This window comes from Tarenaya hassleriana, unplaced genomic scaffold (assembly GCF_000463585.1).
Source record: "Tarenaya hassleriana unplaced genomic scaffold, ASM46358v1 Cleome19, whole genome shotgun sequence".
NCBI lineage: Eukaryota > Viridiplantae > Streptophyta > Magnoliopsida > Brassicales > Cleomaceae > Tarenaya > Tarenaya hassleriana.
The window spans coordinates 2238853-2263513 of record NW_010965304.1 but is presented as its reverse complement, the minus strand read 5'-3'; the positions used below and the strand labels follow the sequence as shown (position 1 = coordinate 2263513).

Below are 24661 nucleotides of genomic sequence, written 5' to 3'. Positions count from 1 at the left end.
TTTCCTGGAGAGAAGATATAACGTTAGTTGAAGGGTCAGAAACGAAAACGGTTCCGAGAGAGACCCGAGAGAGGGAAAATGCAGAGACAAAAGTGGCAGTGGTTCTTCTCTTTCTCCTGCCCTAAGGAAAAAGATGTTCCCCTTTTGCCTTTTTGACGTATATACGACTGTTCCTATTAGTTTTCTTCATTCCCAAGGTGATGAATTATATTTTTAATAAATTAAAATGACATGTCATGTCATGTGCGTATATATATGTGTGTGTGTATGTATGTATGTATATATATCACCCATTCTTCATTCACGCATTCATTCTCATATTTCTTTTCTTAGTTGTTTTATGGTACTTAATAAGTTATACATATATGTGTGTGTATATATATATATTTGTTTGTTCGTGTGAGGCTGAGCACGAGCCGAGCAAAGCAAATATTGCTTAGGCTTCACACTAAGGTCTCTTTCTCTCGCACCAACACGTATACTTGAAGAAAGATAATTATGATAATAAAGAAAATATTACAACATTTAAATATAATGTGTTTCACCAATATAAACGTGGCTCATGCGTTTTAGGGCTCATATGGCTCATAATGTCAAATATATTTTGCCCACCCATATGTTAAAATAAATATTCTTTCATTACACGCAAAATACACGTATAATTTAAAGAGCATGCATGTAAAATTAAAATATAACCAGCGTTTTTTTAATACCGAATAAGATCTCTAGTCTTGTCCTACACATAAGCGGACTAAAATGGTCGTTTCGTTGTAATTTTCCCATAAGAAATATATGTTACAAGCTTTATGATGACGATTTCATGGCATGAAAATCAATTTGATGTTGAATATTTAACACAATAATATATCGACGTATTTATATAAGCAAAATTTTAAACTCTTTCCTTGCCGCCACGTAATCTGCCTATATAGTAATTTTTTCTAGATTTTTTGTCTTTAAGTTTGTAATTGAAATTTCTGAGTTAATATATATGATAATTGCATGATTTATTAACCTAATGTTATGTCTACATGTCATAAATATTATGTTATATTGTTTTTACGAGCTTATTTTCATTATACTAGAGGAATGTAATACATGTAAATATATATGTTACGAACAGTCGAGAATAATTATATTTTTTAAGTTTCTTTTCCATTATTTAGATATCAATTTTTCTATTTTCAATTTCTAATCATTTTTATGATTGCTATGTATACATAAACACCCAAGATTTCTAGATTAGTCATGTTGTAAAGTTGGAATAACATCAGTGCAAAAGCATTTACATTTTCATCAAACAGATTATTCAGATATTGGATAAAATAATATTCTAAGACTAGTTAGGGTAACAATAATTCATGCTTAATTCCTTGTAAAACAAGAACAACACAATAAACCAATACCGATATTCTAGATCCAAATGATTTTCATAACATTATAAAACAAGATTTCGGAGCTTATATAGTAGCAACTTGTATATAAACAATGCATGACATCACACACATATATATATATATATATATATATATATATATATATATATATGGGATTCATAATATACAGTTTTCTTAAATATTGATAAAATATTTACTAATTGGGGAAGCAATTATCACTCATGAGAAGCAAAGGCCCCCAAGAAGGAAAGCTAACAAACCACCATTGGATCATTTCATTAGCTTAAGCTTGAATCTTACTTTTTAGGGTTATACACATTAATTCACACACACATACATACATATATATATATACATATAATGCGTGCGTTTTGTAATCTAACTATGAGATCATTAAAGTGAACGGATCGTTTTGGTGTGTACCTTTCTTGTCGTAAGCTCTGAAGAAAAGAGTTAAAAGAATCAATTATGCATTAACACACGACCAATAGAGTTAAATGCAACATGGAAGCCTCTGAACGAGAGATAAGGTTCGCGTTCGGTTTCGTCAACGCAAACTGAGATTTTATTCAAACCGGGATGAGAAGACCCAGATTAAAGTTAACCGGACCGGCGTGACACGGACGAAATCAAATTACGAAAGGGCAGTTGTGCTGGTTGATTAGGTCAAACCGGTTTCAATTTTCTTTTTCTTTTCTTTATTCTTTCCTCTTTGATTTTTCCTCCAAAAAAGGATCGAATCTTTGTTTGTCCTTTTCTTTTTCTTTTTTTTTTCTATTTCTATTTCCAAGTAAAAGAAAAAGAAGTTTTCGGATCATGACTACAAACAATGAACAATCCGACCGTTTCGTTATATTCTCACGTTAACCAATTGGGGTTTTCAGAATATGATAGAATTAAATCGATATTTAAATTTTTTGATGTTATCTTCTAATGTCAATTCACATTTCAATGGTTGTTAAATGACAAAGATCAAAGTATAAAAATGACCATTAAGAATAAAACGCTCAGCTAGAAAACAAATAACAAAATAACATAATTATTTATACTCTTGGTCTTGTTTTAGGGTTAAGTGTGTGTTTGTTCTTGTATACTTTTAAGATGTTGGAAATATTTATCAATTTTTTAGTAAATATGTAAATGATAAAAACCTATGAAAAAATAACGTAAATGAAAAATCCATACATTTTATATTGATGTTTTTTTGTAAATATATCTATATATAAATTTGGAGGAATCTAAAAAAAGATTTCAGAACGTCCTAAAACTAAATTAGATAGGAAGACGCAAATTTTACATTAATGTAAATAAAAATGTATAGAATGTATATTTAAGAGGATAATAAATAAATAAATTAATAAAGTAACTAATACTTTTATAAATATTTATATCATAACCCATGATGGATTCAAATTTCTCTCTCGAACACGTTCAAAATTAAATGCTTGTCACAACCGTTACAAAGGTAGATTCATCTCTAGAAAAAGCAAAGATATATAATGAAAAGATATGAAGACATTTTATTTTCTTTGTTTTTGTCTCTATTATTTTCAAAGAAATGATTTTATTAATAAGCTAATGAAAAATTAAGGATAATTAGTGGAAGAAAATGACAAGCAAATAGAGAATATTCCAATGAGGAGAAACCATGGAGTTCTAGAATTGCAAAACCCCAAATAATCTTATAGCCTTTTAGGTGTCATTACTTGCTTGGCGGTACTTCTCGGATTGGTGTTGGCCCATATTTTCTTTTCATCAAATTTAAACTTTGTAATAAGAAAAAATAATGACACGATGCTGAATTTATTATTTACAGAAATGAGCTTAATTTTGGCTTATATATATATATATATATATAAAAGTTGAGGAATCATTCCAATAATAAATAGAAATTAAAACAAAAAATCTTGAATTTTTAAAGAAGTATATGTGACGACATTGAAAATTTTAAACAACCATTTTCCATTTTTATAAGGTGAATAGATATTCCGTTGGAGATGAAAATTAAATGCTTTTATTGAATTATTTGTACTACCAAAATACATCTTATCTTTTTGTAGTTTATATAAAAAAAATCGCTTCAAATTAAATTTTGTTAGGTACTGATACATTTGGATTATGGAGCACTAGTGTTATAAAAAGGGGAAATTCTATATGGATTATAAATCTTAAAAAATTATGACTAATTGTAATCAATTCAAGAACCTAACAAAAAGAAAATTCAAAAGATATTGCAACACTGCACATGACATGAGAACTCTTTATGCGTTGTCAATTAAATATTCGTAGAAATTATGAATATTCATCGATAAAAAGGTGATATTCGACAAAAATGCACTGAATGCATCATTTCATTGCTTCTTTTGCCTCTCCTCAATCTTTGTGCAATAGCGTTTCTAGAGAAATTGTTATAAATGTGGAACCCAATTTGATTAAGTTTTTATTCATATTGATAACTTTTACTCTTATAAACTTTTGTTTTGAAAATTTCTCAAATCCTTCTCATAATATATATAAGTTTGATATCAAATTTGGATTCAAACAGTAGTTTCGATGCATAATGAAATAATATGGATGTAAATGTTTTGGAATATTAAAATTTATATTATAATTTCTCTAGGTATGTTAGGTGGAACTAAAATCTAAGTCGAATGTAGTTTGATTAACTTAAATTTAGTTAATTTCTATTTTATACAATAATTTTTATAAATGTATTATATTCCAAAATAAAACTTTGGTGATTGAACAGTGTACCACGTGAATTTAATTGGTTCCATCTTTAAAATAGAAAATAAAAAATAAAATTAGCCGTGCACTTTCCACCAAACTCATTGGGGCATTATATTCATAAAAAAAAATGGTGGTGTTGATGAAACAAAGCAAAGAAAATTATCCATCCACTAACGAATGGATTATTTATAGTTATGAAATAAGTGGCGAAGGAAGATTCGTACCGGTAAATGTCACACTTGTTACTTTAGAACTCAGATATTGTGATTAATTAGTTACATGGGATGGGAATCATATTCTATTGACTTCAAATAATCTCATGATTAATAATAATGATATTAAAGATTTGTGGCTTAATTTAATTATAATGAAGAACATAAACAAATTCTTGTCGGAAAGTGTATGAAAACGCATTGATGACTTAAGTGTTAGAGCATCAACCTACAATTCGGTCGAGTGGTATCTAAAATTATCTCTCTTTAAAAAAAAAAAAAAAAATTTATCATCAACTTTTCTAAGGCTCACCATTAACTCCACTTAGTTTTTTTTTTAAAATTCTTTACAGTCACGTGATTCATTATTTTTAGTGATATTCTCAATCTTAACTATGTGTCTCAATCTTATATTTTAATTAAAAGATTTGGAACCCAATATATTTACAAAAAAAAAATGGAAAAAAATTGATCAAGACATGTGAATGAATTCGACAATCATTTGTTTAATTGTATCTTAATATAAGATTACAATGAATATTCTTATCATATGTCATTAGATATGACCTACAATGATAATTCAAGTAGCACGTATTTTTCCTCCTTTTCTCTAGAAGCCCTTGATCTTGGTCAATGAAGTAAACTACACGTGATTTATGAAGTTCACATATTATCTAATTAAATTAATAAAATTAATTAACCAAATAATTTAAAAAATATAAAGAGTCGGCAGGGGCAGGCCGGGCAAAGATAACTTTTGGGTTACTGTTTTTGCTCTCTCGGACCCAAAACTTTGCTTTGTCGGCTCACATCCTATGTTTTTTTTTTTTTTGCTGCACTTCGAAGTGACAACAAAGAAAAGAAAATAGATTTAATTTCCAATGCGTAAAAAAACGGCTATTTAATTTACAAAAAAAAAAAGTTACATCAGAAATTGACACTAAAAAGTAGAGATATAATTAGTTTTGGGTAAATCCTTAATGCGACATTTTTGCGGTGATAACTATTCATGCATGGGGACAATGGTAGTGTAATTGAGCATAATTGTATAAATAACAAAATAAAAGCCTTACTAAATATTGGAGATTATTGGAGAAAAGAAATATAAAGCGCGTCTAAAATTAAATTTGAAATAAATATACTGTTCTTGGAGATTTATTGCGTGAGAGGGTGCAGATAGATTTCTATTTCTCGTAGGCCCTTTTGCAATTTGTAAGACCGAGCCCATATATATATATATATATATATATTAGATTAAAGCACCCATAAAATAATTTGAACATTGATTTATATTAAAATATTGTCGTTAGTCCTTTGTTCACATATAAGCTCCCAATTACTTGATTGTAATGAAAAGGTGTAAAATCGTAGAATATCAATAGAGTATGTTGGTAATTATTTTATAATAGTAGATGATTGAGATATTAACGTTAAAGATATTTAGAGCCAATGTCCAACATATAAATATTATTGATAAATTCTAGTGATATATTTAGTAAATATTTTGCCAAAATTAATTATTATATTTTGAATTTAGTTACGGTGATATTTATATATTATTAGGTGCACTTCGTGTTATATATAACTATTTTGATTTTATCCGACAATACCACCATATACATGGTTGGTATGGTATTGTTGATGGAGAAAAGCTTCTTCCTAACCAAACCATGTTCGAGTTTCCATTTGGGGATGAACATTCATCTGGCCTTCTTCGATCTTTTGAAAGATTTAGTTGGATCGAAAACCCGTTGAGTTTCCAGATTATCAAAAAAAATATTCTGTCGTTTTTTGCAATTTGAATCTTGAGAGAGGGAAACAATTTGGAGCAGTTTTCTGATCTGATCTTCACTCAAATCAAACAAACACGAATTTATACACACCCTTTGAATGCTTAACCGGAAATCAAACAAGATGCTAAACCGAAATATCAGAAACCGAATTACAAAAGAGAACCAAACCAACAACATATACACTTAATCCATGTTATTCTCTATAATGTCACCGCCATATTGAATCAAGTGGTAAAAAGAAAGAAGGTGGCATGGCATTTAAAGCCCTCACCAAGAACACAAGCATGCATGCAAGCGAGGCCACGTCTATTATTTATTGCAGCAATGGTTTTGTCTCCGACATCATGTGCAGTGCCGCCGATACCAAAATTTGCAGTAAAAAAAATTTATCACTGAATAAGAAAAGCAGGCAAAGGTCATATCTAGTTTTTACTGTCCTCAGTAATTGACTGAATAAGAAAACATTCATGTTTCTTGCGTGAATTTGCAAAATCCTTTTCCTGTTTTGTATGGCTGAAATGATAACAAAGAATCGAAACTTTGGTTTGAAATGGAGGTTTACCATACGGATACATGATGTAAAATATGTAAGCACGTTTATTGAACCAGTTTCTTTGTTTACTAAACAAAATAAAATTTCAAAAAAAAAAACATTGTATTCCCCAATTTCGGAATGCAAATACGATTATTTAAAATTCAATGCCATTAAAAGGCACCGGACGGAAGCCTTTGACCGGTGGTCTAAAGCTCGTTGCTCGGCTAAATTATTAGGGTTATAGCCTGTGAGGCCACGTATAGGTTTATCTTTATTTTTTTATTTTGTTTTTAATTTCATTTTTTCAATTAATTTGGAGTTCCATTCGAATTCTCTCCAAATTCGTTTAATGAAATTATATACAACCGATTTTTAAAATGAATTTTTGTATGTTCGAACCAAAATATATATAGATCGATATCTACTGTCGAATAATATGAATTAGAAAAGTAATTTTTTTTTTGGAAATACCATATCAGTTGAAAAATGATAAATCTCTATAGTTTCTGGATTTGATTCCTCTTAGATTCCTCTTAAGGTTTGAGTTTCTCTTGAACCGGTCAGGTTTGACTGGTTTACCTGTTCCGCGTGATTCGCTGGTTATTGTATGGAATCGAAGGGTTTATTGTCCGAAATATTGTCTGACTCGAGGAGTCGGCCGAGATCCGGTTCGAAGGACTGTGCCATGCGTTCCCCATTGTTACTAAAAAAAAAGTATCCCAATGATTATTTATGAGACCAACGGTCACCGGCATGGGTGGACCCACGTTGAGATGTATGAGGGTATATGCCCCATTGGTGTGATTGAAATGTTATAATTTCTTCATAAATCATATCATATTTTAACCAAATTTAGTAAATACCCCCATAAGAAAATTATGTTTAACATATGAAAAATAAATTTTGTCTCCAGTTAAAAGTTTTGCTAGGTCCGGTACTGGTCACCGGGTTAGATATTACATACTCCCTCCGTTTCATTTTACATGACGTTTAAGAATTCTACACACAAATTAAGAAAAATAATGTTTTATCCAAAATACCCTTATTTATTACATAGATAATTATCATTGGTAGAATATTTAAGTATTATTAAATAAGAGTAAATTTGAAAAAAAATATTATAACGTCATTTATTTTAAAACAAAAAATTTGTTCTAAAACGTCATTTAAAAGGAAACAGAGGGAGTAATAATGATTCGACATAGCGTCCAATAGGCTAATATATCACTAACTAGAGTCGTTAATATCGCTATTATTAAATTAAATTGATATATAATGCAACATGAAATATATAATCCGACACAAAATTAAATGATTAGGGTTGTGATTTTTCATAAAACTAGGGATGTCTCGGTGTGTTTGACGCCACTAATCAGATCTCTTTCATATGAGAAAATTACGATATGTACATGAGTAATTACTTTTTAAAATATATATATGATTTAATCTTTGGTAACTTGCCTAACGTATTTACACATTAAACAGAATCTGCATTTAATAAAAAAAATCGATACATAACATCCCCTGCAAATTTATCGATTACTATACTAAGTAATACATAAAATACATGTTTTAAATATATTTTGTTTTTATTATGAAAATTGTGATACCTTTAATTTAAAGACTCGTTGAAAATAATAGTGATACTGTATCTTGAAAGTAGAACCTACAATTCATTAAACATAGAAATTATTGATTGGTCCTTTTTTTTTTGCTGTATATCTTTCCAGCAATTAAATGCTTTATTTATTAGGGTCTTTTTGGCACGTTTATGATTGGGGTTTAAGAGGTGAAAAATGATTTAATTATTCCTATTTTGGGGAAATTTCCTATAAAAAAAATCGATTCGCGGATAATGAATCTACACAAGATGCACTGTCTTTTTCAAATATTTAATTTTAATAATGGAAAAAATAATCTTTTTATACAATACCGGTATCCATGTTGTGTTAATTTATTTCAAATTAGTTAAATAAAAAAAGTAATAAAAAAATATAAAATTCATTTACAGATTCTTTAAAATTAAATTGAAACAAACATCGAACTTTAATATTAAACCTTATATTAATGTTTTAATATAACATAAAGATAAAATAGATTTATCAAGCTGCAAACGATTATTTAAATTTTTTAAAAATTTATCTGCTAAAATTTAAAAAAAACATTTTATTTTACTAATATTGAATTATTATTTTTGTGTTATTTTACTACCATTCCCTTTTAGGATTGCAAGTTGATTCAACAAAATGATTTAAGACTGACCCCACGGAAATTTAAATTTTCCTGCCTAAACTAACAAATATTATAATCAACAAAAAAAAAAAAGGAAGCATTCATTGGGGTTGTAGAAAATTATTATGGGCTCAAAATACAGTTCTTTCAATAACTCATTGTATTTAATGATGTGGGCAAATTTCATTATTAGATTCACATATAATTTTGTTCAATGCGAATAACGAATTTATTTTATTACATAAATGCATGAAAACAGCTACACACACGCATATTATATTTATGAGTGAGGGAAATATGATAATTTCACCGAGTATTCTCATTTTTATAATAATCCGACATGGTTTTCTTAATTATACAAACAATATTTAAAACTCTCAATAACTAAAAGAATTTAAAATATACAACAAAGTTCACTATAGAACTGTCAAACGATATCATATTTTGTTTTAAATAAAATTGGAAATTTTTTATTTATTATTTTAGTCTTAACGAGACACCATGCCCTGTTTTTTTTTTTAAGTTTTTAACAGAAATTTTTAAAATTTAGAGTTTTTTATTCACCTTTTAAATAATATAATTTCAATTAGACTTGAATAATACCAGCCGGTCAAATTTATTAACTACGCTCTCTTGCCTTTCCTAATAAAAAGAAAGATTAAATATTACATTATATGAATCATTCGTATATGATTGCTCTTTTATGACATTCTTTTGCAATATTTTTTTATTGAAATTAACAAGATTTTAAGTTTAAATATTATTACATTGTATTTTAAATTTACTCCATTATAAATAATAGCAATAATATATTAATTTGTCTGCAACATTTCTCATATTCGGAATTTATAATTTTAGATGTAATTAAAAAACGTATTATATACATCATAAGATTTTACTTGAAGACATATAATTCTGCTTTAATTTAGTAGTTGGAGCCATCTGTCGACATCGCACCAATCATTATGAATCGAAATTATGTTTCCTTTCCAAAATATTGTAATGCAAATTGATGTTTTATTCAACGTCTAACGGTCTCATCCTTACAAACCATGTTCAATTTATATCTGTTTTTTGTGTTATTTCTCAATTTTATGATTTTTTTTTTCTTGAAAATTCATATTGTTAATAGACTTCTGAAATGTCCTAATCAGTCATCTACTCCAATAGATGTCATTGTTAGAAAAGTTTGAAGAGTTTATAAGTGATCCTATAATTTTTTCCTTAAATTTTATCTATATTCAAATGTATAAAAAATATTTTTGTAATGCCATTAGTCTTCAATTTTTTTTTAAATAAATACTTTTGATTTTGAAATATTCTCATATGACCAATAGCAGATAATGTATATGATTTTTTTTGCGCCCATCAAACCATATATTTGTATATCCACATATTTGGGGACTTGAATCACAATTAAAGTTCAGTTTAAATTAAATTATAAAATTAATCAATTTAGGATTTGATTTTCGGAAGACTTTTAATGGTAAGTATTCTGTGCGGATTATGAGGGAAATTTGATAGGAGCGTTGAATGACACGTGTAATTGCGAGAATGTGTCCAAATTTTCAGCCGTTTAATTGCATTATTTTCATGACAAATTTACTAATTATGTTATTTAAATTTATTTTTTTAATTATTACTGTAACTTCTAACCAATAAATTTTATTATCATACAATTTACTAATTAATTTTTATCAAAAAAATTAATCATTAAGTTTATTCAATGTAGTAATAATAATCATATTAGAACAAAAATACAATAATTATTTTTGTGATAAAGATAATATCTAAAAAATATTCTTTTTAAATTTTGAGAATCTACGTTATTACCCTGTTTGTACTCACTAAAAGATGGATATATGCTTGGTTCGATGTTGTCTCCACAAACAGTAAAGAAGACTACTTAGGTTGTTCACATTAGAAAACTTGTACTTATATATTTACATTACATTTAGACTGTCGAATTATTTAAATACAATCACTATGTTATATGTACAAAAAAATTTAATATCTAGAGACTATCGTACACTGTAAGGTAATTAATACATTAAATTCATATTGACCGGTTTGTTGGGAAGTATGAAAACCAAGAGAGGTTGATACAATTTTTTTTTTGAAAAAGGGAGAGAATTTATTTATTTATTTTATTTGGAAACAGAAGTGCAGGAAGGTAGATAATACAGTAATAAATGGTCGTTCCAATAAGACAAACGGTTCAGTTCAAAATTCTTACGTTTTATTTTTATATGTTTTTTCTTCGTAATAATAATAATAATAATTTACGTTGTTATCTAATATTAGATGGTTCAACCGTTAAAAAGGAGAGCAAAATCCCTTTCCAATAAATAAGTTTTCTCGATTCTCTAAAAAATTTAATCGGACCAAAGACCCGATGAATTTTTAGATTATCAAAAAAAAATTACATGGTTGATCAAACTTTAACATATTCTTAAAATAAAACCAACCACTTAACACCAATTAATTAAACATGTTCTACAACTACTATTTATTTGTGAAGATATTAAAATATAGAAATGAATGGTTAAAGATATATTAATTGTTTGGATAAATTTTGAAGGTCGGTCTTGTTGGTGTAAGACAATTGATCGAATTTGGGTGAGAATAAAATGTACATGTATGTGAATATTTTAATCTTTACAATAAAATTTCGATCTTATAAAAATAGATAATGGAAATTGGTCCTAATCAAAGAACGTCGACATCCTAGACCAAGAAAAAAAATAATCTCGAAGTACAAACTGTGCAATAAATTCGAAAGGAAAGTTTTGCATTGACAAATAAAAATGGTACGTCTTTCGATATAAAGGTTGAATGGAACTCGACACCAGATGGGATATACTGTTAAATTCGTGGTTAAATAAAAATATATATATATATTTTCTGATTTTTTTCTAAAAATTGTCTAAGGCTATGAATAGAAGAGGTTTTTAGAGTTTTTATAATCTAAAAACGAAAAAAAATAACCAATCAAGTTTTTATAAATTTGGTTTTTCTAAAAATCCAAAAAAAATATTTTAGTAAAAAAATAAAACTAAAAATTACAATTATTACAAAAGGTAAAAGTTAAAAACTCAAAATAAAAACTACCACTTAAAAAACCATAACCAAGCCAAAGCTATTATTACTTCTAAGAGAAGTGGTGGTTCCCAAGACCTTTGTCAAGTTGGGGTTTAATCAACATATACATACACAACTGCATATATATATATACATGTCTAGATATGTATACACACATCCATGCACGTATATATGCCTACATATTGAAATGAAAATGTCACACATTACTTTCACTCCAATAAAAGTTGTGTTTATCCACCGACTGCATTATTTTTTTTTCTGGGCATTTAATATATGAATACAAAAATATCAGATTAGTTGATCCAGGATTTTAGCCCATTTTAACACGTGGGCAATATATGACGTGGCTTTTATACAAAAGTGGAAAACATGACGTGTGAAATTAATTTCAACTTCTGGACCGTTGCAGATAGTTCGAATACCTCTTGTTTTTCTCTATGTATACACGGCACCGTTAGATTAATCGTATTTCCCGGTGAAATTGTGAACTAAACCTTTTTAAGTTTTTTTTTATTATTTCTATTATTATATGTATTATCATCGCTTTATTTTAATTTTCGATCATTATTACAATCTGTGATTTAATTTTGATGGTTCTAAGCATAATTCATGTGGTTTGTACGTACGTACCGACAATGCGCATACGTATAAGTGTGTATGTACAGACGCAGACATACACATGTACGTATGTGTATGTGTGTATATATATGTGTGTGTGATGATGCTTACTAATTAATGTTCATAACCGTAGGTGAAAGTTGAAGAGAAGAAAATCAGTTTGGAACCTGGGAAAATGGAAAGTATGGGAAACTTGGAGACGGAAGTGGAGGAGGCAAAGGAATACTACAAGACGGGAAAAACAAGAGATTTTTCGTGGAGAAAGACACAGCTCAAAGGGATTCAGAATCTTCTCAGAGATCAAGAATCCGAGTTTTTCGAGGCTCTCAGACAAGATTTGGGGAAACACCATGTCGAAGCCTTCAGAGATGAGGTATACATACATATATACATACATACATACGTACATACGATCTCCTTGCTCTTGTCAGCCTTTTTTCAAGGTTTCTTTTTTTCGAGTTCCCGCCGATTAGTTGATGTTTTAAAGAAAAGGGTCTTTTTGTAATGCTGATAAAAAGATTCAAAATCCATGAAAATCATATTAATAGACGGAATCATTGATGTTCATGTTGAAGTTTCTGCTATGAACTTTTGTTTTTTCCTGGAAAATGTCTCTGGTTCGATCGAGCTCGGTCTTTGAATTCATTGTCATGAATAATTTGCATTGATTTTAGCAAAGATTTGAAGTTATGTGTTTTTTTTAATTGCTGTTTATGCAGATCGGAACCACAATGAAGTCTGCTAATTATGCTTTGGCAAATCTCAAACATTGGATGTCAAACAAAAAGGCAACAATTCTCTCTCTTCCTCTGTTTCTTTTCATCATATTCTTGAACAAATATATATATATATATCCATCCCTTTTTGTCTCATGATTCAATCATTCTAACCAGACCATATGTTGTACCACTGCCCTTTTCCGAATATATATATATATGTATATGTATATGTGTGTGTGTGTGTTTGGTTCTTGATTTAAGCAAGAAACATAACCATATCTTAATTTGTCTCGTGATAATGAGTCGTGTTTCGATCTTTGAAAGGCGGAATTGCCGATCATAGCGCTTCTCTCGTCGGCGGAAGTATCTCCTGAGCCTCTTGGACTTGTTCTTGTCATGTCCTCTTGGAACATTCCTATAGGTTTGTAATTTCTGAAACAAGAGCAGTTCCTTCTTCATACGTAAATTAGGGTTTGCTTCACGATTAGGGTTTCTTTCATCTCCCAGGACTTTGCTTAGAGCCGCTGATCGGAGCGTTAGCCGCCGGAAACGCGGTGGTCCTAAAACCGTCGGAGCTGTCGCCGTCTTGTTCTTCCCTTCTCGCTAAGACGATACCCAAGTATCTCGATGGAAAAGCGGTTAAGGTTGTCGAAGGAGGTCCCGATGTCGGAGAACGTCTCCTGCAACGGAAATGGGACAAGATTTTCTTCACGGGTTAGATTCATTACAGAACAAGAAAACGTGATTGCTCTTATGTAGATTGTCTGAATCTTGTGTTGAAACTCGGTTAATGTAGGAAGCGCGAGGGTCGGACGGATTGTCTTGTCGGCTGCAGCTGAGCATCTTACTCCGGTGACTCTCGAGCTCGGCGGAAAATGCCCTGCAATCATCGATTCTCTAACTCGGTCGTGGGATCAACAGGTATGTGTGTGTGTATATATATATATGTATGGACGTAACCGAAATCGTATTTTCTCCAACGATTCTCGGTTCTTTAAGTTTGAAAATGTTATCTGACGTCAGTTATTATACCGAAAAGGTGGCTGCAAACCGCATGATCGGGGCGAAATTTGGATCGTGTGCGGGTCAAGCGTGTATAGCCGTTGATTATGCGCTCGTCGAGAAGGCGTACGCTCCAACATTGGTAAGATCTACTGCTCTAGAACCGGTTAAAGCGGAAGACTCAGACGGATGATATACTTTTTCGTCGTGTTTCCGTTTTCTTTTTTCTTTAGATCGAATTGATGAAGAGGGGAGTCGAGAAAATGTTCGGAGAAAACCCGAGAAAGTCGAATAGCATCGGGAGAATAGGTCATATGAACAACTTCTTGAGGTTGAAGAGTCTACTTGAAGACGAAAGAATCAAGGAATGTATCGTTCATGGAGGTTCGGTCGACGCGGAGAATATGTAAGAAAATGGAGAAAACTCCAAAAAAGACGTTCTCAAAACATCACAAAACCTGATTTTACACGATTTAGATTCGCATTTCTCGTTTGCAGGTTCATCGAGCCGACGATCTTGCTTGATCCACCACTCGATTCGAAGGTCATGACAGAAGAAATTTTCGGTCCGGTGCTTCCGATAATCACTGTAAGTGTAATTGGAAATATAAACCATTTCGTTTGGATTTCGGTTCCGGTTTTTATGTATTGATAGATTGCTTTTTTAACATTTTAGCTGAAGAAGATCGAAGACAGTATCGAGTTCATAAGCTCGAGGTCCAAACCCCTTGCGATATACGCATTCACGAATGACGAGAAGTTCAAGAAACGATTACTCTCAGAGACATCTTCAGGAAGCTTAATCTTCAACGACGCCATTATTCAAGTACATTACATTTATTCAGTTCAGATTCGGTTTTTCGGTTTTAGAGATCCTATAAGCTTCACATCTTATATCGGATTCGTTTCGGTTACTGCCATGTGTTATTCAATTCGAATCAGTTAAGTTATTCGGTTAATAACCAAATTGGTCGCTAATCAGTACGCAGCGGATACGCTCCCATTCGGGGGGGTCGGGGAGAGCGGGATAGGAAAGTACCACGGGAAATACTCGTTCGAGGCGTTCAGCCACTATAAGGCCGTCGCATATAGAAGCTTCTTGACGGATTTCTGGTTCAGATTTCCGCCATGGAACGACAACAAGCTCGAGCTCTTTCGGACAGCTTATAACTACGACTATGTCGGCATGCTTCTTGTGATCCTTGGACTCAAACGGTCCACCAAAACACACCTCCAATGAAGCTTCCTTAAGTTACGTTCCGCATATGATTTATGAAATAATATGCCTGTTTGTTGTTATTATTGTAAAAATAATGTTTTTTTTTAAGCCTGTGTGGAGTTTGTATATTTAATATGTGATGTATATTTTATGAAAAAGTATGTTTATGCGTGATGCTGTCTAATATATTTAATTTTCCTATTAAAATAAAGATAGCAATTTGATATGAACCGGAAAAAAAAATGATGAAAAATCCAATAAAGGAAAACAGCAGAATTTATAATGTCAATTATCATATGACATTGATATGAACCCTAAACCCTTGCAAGAACAAAACAGTTTGCTAAATGCATGCAACATACAAAAAAGCTTCACCAAGTTCTTGATTCTCCCCTGTACCCAAAGCTTTGCTGTTCTCTGAGATTGATTGTCTGAAAAGAGCAGAAGATGTAATCGGAAATCTAACTCGGATAAGAAACCGGTGCTTGAGTTTGAGGCGTGACCGATGAAGTACGCTGCCATAACGGCCGTCCTAATATCGCACTCGCGTGAACAGAAAGGTAAGCGCCGTTCAACCTGCAAGTGCGATAACGATGAAAAGATCGATATTTGATTTGCCCGAAGAGGAGCAAGAGACGGTATGAACTTATTATATGTGCGTAGAGAGAGTTTACTTGTCGACGTCGGGTGTGGCTAGAGGATCATATATCTCTTGCTCTGCCCCGGGACCCCCAGCCGAGACACTTGTCATATCTTGAGTACCGTCCCCCTGAAATACTCGGCCCAAAAAGATATCAGGGTTTATGTTTAAAATGTTCGATCGTACCAAGAAAAATCAGAAACCTATACGGACCCAAGTATCGAATTCTGATCCTATCTAAGTTTCATCTTTCATCTTGAGTGAATCCGATGAAAAAGGAAACATTATTACAAGTAGCAAGACTAGTAGAGTACAGAGACATCGAAAAGAAGTAATGCACATTGTGAAAAAGATAGGAGTTTTCTTGCCTGTTGCTGATACTGAGGATAACCGGCATATGCGCCATACGAGTACAAGGACGGGTCTTGAGTCGCTCCGTAAGCATACGCATCATAGCCTTGTCCGTAACTGTAATAGGCATTCCACTGACTCGGATCGGCTTGCACACCCCAGCCGTCCTGTGATTAAATACCGAATATCAGGATCGTAACTCGAGAGAAATTGAAACTTGAAAGTGTTGCTAAAAAGTTCATTTGATGTAATGAATTTAGCTTAAACCTGTCCTGGATTTTTACTCCAAGAAATGCGAACCGCTTGTTGACCGATCATCTGTCCCTGCATCTTTTGAATGGCTTCTTCAGCAGAAGGCCTGACATCAAACAGCAGTGCGGGTCAAGATTCGGTGGTAAAATTTACATGGTGATGCATGAGTTTCTTGAAGTACTGTACCTGGTTTTGAATTGAACATATCCATATCCTTTGGTTGCGGGTATTTTGACGTAAATAATTTCCCCGAACGATGCAAATGCTTTCTTCAAATCCTCCTCCCCGACATTTGCGTCCAAGTTGGCGATCGATATCTGAAATCGTAAAACCAATACATGAGAATAAACGCAAAAAAACACCCCGAAAAATAGGCACGGCCATTTCTGATGGAACTTACAGTGGTACAGTTGACATCATTCTCAGGTGGAAGCACCTGCGCTGGTGGAGTAGCATAAGCTGGGACCGGAGCTGGAACAGGCACCGGAACAGGATAGACTGCTGGAAAATGAAAAACCAATCAGGAAGACAAAACGATCCGGTAGGACAAAAGCTAATACCAAAGATCTTTTCCATTTTTTTTTGGGTTTTTATTATATAAACTTAATCTTCTGAACTACAAAAAACCTAATTCGATAATCATATGCCCTTTTATTTTTTTTCTTTCTCATACCTTTGGGAGCATATTGCTGCTGCAAGCCTATGTTTTTCTTCGGTGTTGCTGCACTAATACGCATTGGCCTTGTGGAACAGTAAACACCGTTCATTTCGCTCATGGCTCGGTTCCTTTCACTTTCATCAGCAAATTTCACAAAGCCGTAACCTTTTGACCGTCCGGTGCTTGGATCCGTGACAACCTTGGCACCTCGGACAGAAGGATAAAGCACACGAAAAGTCTCTTGAAGGAGATAATCCGTAACATCTGGAGCTAAATCCCCGACAAAGATGGAATGGTCAGGACCTGTGTCAACTTTCTGGCCGGAACCAAAAGATGCCCAGTTCAGCCTGAAAGTTTGATCTGTTCCAGGCATCTGTGTCCCGTTGTACATCTGGAGAATTCTTTCCGCTGCCGCATGAGATACAAATTCTATGAAACCGTACCCTTCTGGTTGGCCCGTGATCTTGTTACGTATTATCTTTACGGAAACCAGCTATGTAAATAAAGAAACCGAAAATTCACATTAGCAAGTTTATTCCAGTATCATCACCAACTTTACATATAGGGATATTTTGTAAATCCGACGTCAAAGGCAAAAGAGTATATATATAACTAAACTAACCACAGAATACTAAAAATCTTAAAGGATCTTTCGCATCTTGTCATCCAACAAAAGTCCATAGACAAGAAACTAAAACCAGAAGCCATTGTAGCTTAGCTTATATGAAAGCATATACTACCCGAAAAGAAAAATAACAGTGTTTAAGGCTGTCAAGAAAAGTCTACAATTCCTTCTAACCAACAATAATCTATCCTTCAAGTTCTATAGATTGTTTAAGCAATCAAAATTTCCCACCAAGCAAAAACATCAGCCCCAGATTATGGGTATTTTGATAAAAACATGCCAACTTACAACATATGAAAGATCACGTGAGGCTATAGAAACAACTGCACTCATCTACTGCCTGATGAAACCCGATTCCGTAAACGAAGAATTCCAACCATTCATATTAAAAAATCATAAGTTTCAAATGGGAACTCAAATCTCTGAAACATACAATGTAAACTCCCTTCCACTGGCAAAAGAACATAGCAAATTCACAGTCTTTTTTATTTTCAAACAACATCGACCAGCGAATCAAAGCATTAGCAACCCCCAAGGACATGAGAAGAAATCGAAATCCCAGTCTCTCACAAAACCCTAAAAAAATAAAACTCAAGCTGCCAAATTGAGACGAACGCAGGAAAACCCAGAATGAGAATCATACGAGAGCTGAAAAGATCGAAGACAAAGGAAGCAAAGGATCAGAGAGGAATTGTACCTCGCCGGTGTGGGAGAAGCAGGAAGTGAGGTAATTATCCTCGACCCAGTACTGCAAATCACCTATCCAAAGTGTCCGAACTTCTTCAAGCGTCTGCGGGTGGTGATAGCCGTGAGGTTGCGGAAGCGCCGCCGCCATCGCCGCCGCGAACTTTCTCGAGAGAGGGGCTTGTGAATTCTGAGAGAGAGCCTGAACGAAGCGTTGCAAGGAATAGAGAATTGTTGCTTTGCGAAAACAAAAACGGAACCGAATTAAACCGAAATGTATTTAGCTTACCTTTTTAAGATTTTCTTCGGAATAATTTTCTCGAACCGGATTTACCCGCTCCAGAGAGGAACAAAATACCCTAACCGGAATTCAAAATACTTCGGAAAAATAAAATAAAAAAATAGAACCAAGATTGGACCAAACGATTAAAATGCCAATTTACTTACACTTTAAAGTTATTTTATTTTTTTTACGCTCTAAACTTTATAAAAATTTAAAAACAAACGCCATATATGAATAGATAAAATTGTATAGATTACATAAATCGTCCAAATATAAATGAACTTTAATATCAGCCACCAAATAGACAGATAAATCCAAGTATATAAAAAACGCAAACCCAATATTATAGGAATGGTAAAAAAATGGTTGGTCAAAAGCACATATTTTGATAGTTCAAAACAAGACAGAAAGGTACGCGACGTCGTTTCGGCCTCCACGGAAAACATCCGACAACAAACGTTGAACAACACACAAGTAGAGTAAGCCCTTTGAGTTATGACCGGAACACAAACGAAACATATATACAAAAGCAATAGAGACGTAACAGAATCCTTCGTTCGAAGACGGGTGATGATTTCAGGCACGCCGTTTGCTGAGACGCCAGGAGTTCGGCTCGTGGTATCTATCATACAACGGCTCGATCCGTTCTTGGCGCTTACGCTTGCTCAGCTTTGTAGGGTCAGACACCTTGAAGAACCTCGGTGCCAATTCCACGAGCCATTTCGGGTCGATCACCGTCACTTCCCTCATGTACTCCTTCGTCGTCATCACGAGCTCGTGGTATATCACCCAATCGGGTTGCCTCTGGAACAGCGCGCTGCTCGGATGGATATACACCGCTTGATTCTCCACCAGGGTTCTGTACCCTTCCTGCGGGTCTTTTCTCGATGCGTGGAAGAAGAACCCTGCAGTGATCGCTTTCCTTATCTTCATGAAATTCTTGCCCGCACTCACCACGTCGAGTTTATACCTGAATAGACATAGAAAAATGGGGTTTAGAAGCGCAGATTCGCATCTCGGGTGATGTTAGGAAATAAAGCTTTTCAGACAGGGAACGTAATGGAACCCAGTCCGGGAAGGTGGATGGCCACTTCCGGACGTCAGACGACCATGGGAGGCGGGATGACCAACGGGTTCAAGTTAGCATTTGGGTCTTAATTGAGAGCTGGGTTTTGACTTAGGTTAAAAAATTAGAGTTTGAATTCTACTTAATTTCCTTTCCGTAGTTTTAGGGTTTTTCATAATTTTTAGATTCTTTAAGATTTGTTTGTAAATAGAGGGTTTCTATTCAATAATAAGACATTAGAAAAGTTTCTTGATCAAAAGAACTCTTGAGGTCGACGTTCCCTTAAAACGTCTAAGATATGCCAGTCTTCTATAAACCAGCGGCGGCACGTTTTCCAATAGAATTCCCTTCGGGGTTCTATCAGAACATGGTTCACGATTCAGACAAAACCGGTGAACTTTAAAAGAACTAGCTGCTCAGTCTGCCTTTCGATGATGCTCTCATATCAAACGATAACGAAGGAACATTAAATTTGAAGAATAGAAACTTATAGAGATCAGGCAATCCTATGCTAGGGAACAGATTCAGATTCGTAGGTGCAAATATGTAAGGAAAGTTCGAGGAGGGAGTTAAGAAGGCGAATGCTTACTTGTCCATGATGCTGAGAAGTTGTTTCCTTACGTCCTGAGCACGACGTAGAGACCGAGCCTGAATGAAATTCTCGAAACACCAAGGTCCGGAGAAGTTTTTGGCCTTCCAGGCTTCATATACAGCAAGAAGAGTCAAATGATCGCCCTCAGGCTGAAAAAACTTGGCCTTCTTTTGATCAGCCTGAGCTTGTTTCTCTCTGGGTCGATAGAATATGTTGCCCGTCTGGATCATGGCAATTATCGTCAAAATCTCGTCACTACACCCGAGATCCACACTGGCGAGTAACATCTTAGACAAAGGTGGTTCCAGAGGAAATTCTGCCATCTTTCTACCGAGTTTTGTCAAAAGACCTTCCTCGTCTAAGGCTCCAAGACTGTACAGCTGTTCCATTGCAGAAATCAAGGCTTGGGGTTGAGGAGGATCCATGAAGTCGAATGATAACAAATCATTGATGCCCATCGCCTTCATGGTCAGAGTTGTCATCCCGAGATTGATCCTTTGAATCTCAGGAATCGTTGTAGGAGGCATCTCGTTCCGATATGCACTCTCGGTGTAGAGACGGTAACATTTTCCAGGCCCAGTACGACCAGCACGTCCAGCCCTTTGCTTGGCTGATGCTTGAGAAATCGGAGTTATGACAAGAGAATCCAACCCTTGCTTCGGATTATACACATTCTGCTTGGCGAAACCAGGATCCACGACATAGTATATTCCGTCTATTGTCAAAGAAGCTTCCGCTATATTCGTAGCCACAACCACTTTCCGCTTACCGGGAGGAGCAGGGTCAAAAATTCTAGATTGCATTTCACTAGGGAGCGCACTATACACCGGTAAAATGATGAGTTCAGGAACATTTTTGCCTAGGCCTTTCATCCTCTCGTAAAGAGACTGGCACGCGAAATCAATCTCTTCCTGACCGGTCAAAAAGAGGAGAACATCACCCTCGGGTTCAGTTAAGTGTATCTGTAGGACCGTGATCAGGGCAGCATCCAGATAATCTGTTTCTGGCTGTTTGGTATACAGTATCTCTACAGGGAACGTTCTTCCCGGAATTGTAAAAATATTACAGTTGAAGAAATACCCAGAGAACTTCTCTGCATCCAATGTGGCAGATGTGACGATGAGACGAAGATCAGGCCTACGTTTCACCAGTTTCTTCAGAAGACCGAAAAGGACATCGGTGTGGATTGTCCTCTCGTGAGCTTCGTCAAGCATAACAACCGAGTACTGAGAGAGATTCTCATCTATAAGAATCTCCCTAAGAAGCATACCATCAGTCATGTACTTGATCACAGTGTCCGGTCCAGTACAATCCTCAAACCTAATCGCATACCCGACCTCCTCACCCAAACGACAACCAAACTCCTCAGCAACTCTCTTGGCAACAGACATGGCAGCAACCCGACGAGGTTGAGTACAACCGATTTTTCCCTTTGTAGTGTAGCCCGCTTCCGCCAGATACTGAGTCACCTGTGTTGTCTTACCAGACCCAGTCTCACCAATGACCACCAAAACTTGATTATCATGAACAGCTTGTATCAGTTCCTTTTTCAGCTTATATATCGGCAAGCTTTCCCTTTGGTCCTGGATAGAAAGCTTCGATCTCTGCCCAAAAGTCACTGTTTTCCCGTAAGCATCCTTCTTCCACTCAGGCATGTCATAAGCTGATAACCCGACACCCCTAAGCTCCTGGGCAAGATGCCTTTCACCTGTCTCGGGCATAGGATCTTCCCACGGACGATTCAGATCCTTAGGGATCGAGTCAAGCATTGTTCTTTGTTGCTGCTCCCTCATTTCTCTTCTTTCCTTGATGAGAGCAGACTGAAGTGCAGCTGCTCGGCTCAAAGAACCCTCGGGATTTTTGAAGATCTTAACCGGAGACATATCGACGGAGTACCTGGTTTGCCCCTGCAAAAATGCAGGTTCATCATCATTCATTTCAATCTCAAGCTCCTCTTCAGCACCCTCCTCTTGATAAAGCATCCCATCTCCTTCTTCATCATACATTGGAAAATCTTCAACTCTTAATACACCAGAGGCAATCAACTGTTGTGCTTCCCATCTCTCGGGCGAGCTCATTCTCTTCAACGGCCTGCGTGATGGAGCGACATCCTCCTCTTCCACAATCCGAATTCCTGAAATACCAGTCTTTGTCGTAGGTCCATCCCTTGTCCCAGACGGATTACTCCTCAATGTATTATCATCCGAATTCCTCTTCAAAGGAATCAAATCTCTGCCAGTATTCTGATCAACATCCCTCATAGAAAGACTCAACTTCTGACCGGAAACTGATATTACTTTAACAAAAACTTCCTGATCCCTTTTCACCACATCTTTTGCCTTGCTAACCTTCCTCGTCGCTATCTGAGAAACATGGACTAATCCTTCTTTCCCCCGAAACTCATCCAACTGAACGAAACAACCCGACTCCATCACCCTGGTCACTCTACCTTTGTAAATCTGATACAATTCAGGCTCATTGCTCCTACGATGCCGCCCATTACTCTCTCGATACCCCTCATTCTCCCTAGTGTCTCTACCGTCCTCGATACAATCATCTCCTCCCCTACGGCTGTCTCTGTTCCTATCCCTTCTTCTATCTTCATGATTATAATCACCATCACCCCCATGATTCCTTCCTCCATGCCGATCCCTTCTATCATACCTATCACGTTCTCTATCTCTATCTGTGCCTCGGTCTCGTTCCCTATCTCTATCTCTATCTCTCCTACGATATTCATCTTCTCTACCTTCTCTCTGTCTCTCCCGAGCTTCTATCTCGAGTTCCTTCTCCAGCTCCTTCACTCTGTCTCTACTGTCCTTGATTGCCAAAGCCTTGAATTTCTCCTTCTCCCCACCTCCATCTTCCCCTTTCCTCTTCGAATCTTTCTCCGATTTTGGCGTCGGCGCGTAAATCCCGTGGATTATCGTCAACAGGGATCGGACAAAGTAATCCGGCATCTCTGCGCCATTCTCCTTCAGCTTCGAGTCGAATTCATCGACCGTCTCGCTGCTCCGCCCGAGCTCGATGATGAACTCGGCCAAAACCTTGTCCCCGAAACCTAGATGGGTCTCCAATTCGTTGCAGACATTGGAGACGAGGGACAAATGATTCAGTTTCTTCAATTCTTCCTTGTCCATGGACTCGAATCGATTAAGAGAAACCCAGGAACTGAAGAATCGTCTTGAATCCGAAAATTAGGGTTTTTGAATCGCGCTTGAGTTCTCGGACAATTTTCTATGGCTTTAGGATGATTTTTACCAGAGAGATTCGGAAGAGGAAAAAAAAGGAAGGCCGGTCTCTCTAAAACGCTGCGTTTAAAATACAACGGTAAGCGTCGGATATATATACACACATATGTATATAAAAGACACCGACTCTGGAAACCTGAAAAAAGGAAACACCAAAAACATGTGGAAAAAAGGAAAAAATAGTTTCGGTTTGGTTTTAAAAATTTTGACGACAAAAAAATAGGGCAGGCGTTGTGTACCCTTGACCTTGAGAACAGAATCCGGTTCTATTAAAGTCGGTTATAAAACTCGGTTTTCTTTAAGAATTTAAAGAACCGGTCGAATTATGGTTCAATTCGGTTAACCACCCATTCAAACCTTCGGTTTATTTTACTTAAAAAATTTCTTCTATACTATTTGTCATTTTATTATGTATTTCGGTATCAAATATTTTTACTCAAAACAAAAAATTTATATCCGAGTATCGTGTATATTATTCGAATCCGATTCATATTTAGTTAGATATTCAGTCGTCGGGTAATTTTCGGGTAGGATCGGCACGTGTTGCACGAGGAGATTCTGCCTACCACGCCAGGAGATCTTGTGAGATTTTCAGGAAAGCCCCTTGACTTTCAAAGCTTTTCACTTTGACCCCAACGTTTCGAAAAGTGAAACTCCGCCTCCATCTCCATGCTATCAAATCAACAATTCTAAGTTTGAA

General features: G+C 34.8%; 3 protein-coding genes across 4 annotated transcripts; 1 reads left to right on the top strand and 2 right to left on the bottom strand.

The window, feature by feature from the left end:
- Nucleotides 1-12643: 12643 nt before the first annotated feature.
- On the top strand, nucleotides 12644-15733 carry LOC104811164 (aldehyde dehydrogenase family 3 member F1-like). Its single transcript, XM_010537776.2, has 11 exons — nucleotides 12644-12682; nucleotides 12753-12992; nucleotides 13339-13407; nucleotides 13663-13759; nucleotides 13846-14052; nucleotides 14135-14259; nucleotides 14378-14482; nucleotides 14574-14746; nucleotides 14839-14929; nucleotides 15017-15166; nucleotides 15323-15733. Exons 1-11 carry the CDS (start codon nucleotides 12659-12661, stop codon nucleotides 15578-15580), a joined length of 1539 nt encoding a protein of 512 aa, XP_010536078.1. The 5' UTR covers nucleotides 12644-12658; the 3' UTR covers nucleotides 15581-15733.
- Nucleotides 15734-15785: 52 nt separating this feature from the next.
- On the bottom strand, nucleotides 15786-19018 carry LOC104811163 (polyadenylate-binding protein RBP47B'). 2 transcript variants are annotated; one of them, XM_010537774.1, is made up of 8 exons: nucleotides 18783-19018; nucleotides 17476-17953; nucleotides 17203-17303; nucleotides 16989-17119; nucleotides 16818-16908; nucleotides 16568-16717; nucleotides 16234-16328; nucleotides 15786-16135 (listed from the first exon to the last, which is right to left on the bottom strand). In XM_010537774.1, the coding sequence occupies exons 1-8, from the start codon at nucleotides 18918-18920 to the stop codon at nucleotides 16021-16023; spliced, it is 1299 nt and encodes a 432-aa protein (XP_010536076.1). In that variant the 5' UTR covers nucleotides 18921-19018; the 3' UTR covers nucleotides 15786-16020. The 2 variants fall into 2 exon arrangements, with proteins under 2 accessions (XP_010536076.1, XP_010536077.1); XM_010537775.1 differs by having other exon boundaries at nucleotides 17203-17300.
- A 357-nt stretch (nucleotides 19019-19375) lies between these two features.
- Nucleotides 19376-24014, bottom strand: LOC104811162 (probable pre-mRNA-splicing factor ATP-dependent RNA helicase DEAH5). The gene is made up of 2 exons (XM_010537773.2): nucleotides 20708-24014; nucleotides 19376-20022 (listed from the first exon to the last, which is right to left on the bottom strand). The coding sequence occupies exons 1-2, from the start codon at nucleotides 23848-23850 to the stop codon at nucleotides 19629-19631; spliced, it is 3537 nt and encodes a 1178-aa protein (XP_010536075.1). The 5' UTR covers nucleotides 23851-24014; the 3' UTR covers nucleotides 19376-19628.
- Between the last annotated feature and the right edge of the window lie 647 nt (nucleotides 24015-24661).

Bases quoted from the DNA above. Each gene is read 5' to 3' on its own strand.
- LOC104811164 (XM_010537776.2), top strand. From the start codon at position 12,659: ATGTACAGACGCAGACATACACAT. The intron at 12,993-13,338 runs GTATACATACAT...CTGTTTATGCAG, and splicing joins TCGAAGCCTTCAGAGATGAG to ATCGGAACCACAATGAAGTC. The intron at 14,930-15,016 runs GTAAGTGTAATT...TTAACATTTTAG, and splicing joins CGGTGCTTCCGATAATCACT to CTGAAGAAGATCGAAGACAG.
- LOC104811163 (XM_010537774.1), bottom strand. From the start codon at position 18,920: ATGGCGGCGGCGCTTCCGCAACCTCACGGCTATCACCACCCGCAGACG. The intron at 17,304-17,475 runs GTATGAGAAAGA...TTCATTTTCCAG, and splicing joins GCAGCAATATGCTCCCAAAG to CAGTCTATCCTGTTCCGGTG. The intron at 16,329-16,567 runs GCAAGAAAACTC...CGAGTATTTCAG, and splicing joins ATCCTCAGTATCAGCAACAG to GGGGACGGTACTCAAGATAT.
- LOC104811162 (XM_010537773.2), bottom strand. From the start codon at position 23,850: ATGGACAAGGAAGAATTGAAGAAACTGAATCATTTGTCCCTCGTCTCC. The intron at 20,023-20,707 runs GTAAGCATTCGC...ATGTCTATTCAG, and splicing joins CTTCTCAGCATCATGGACAA to GTATAAACTCGACGTGGTGA.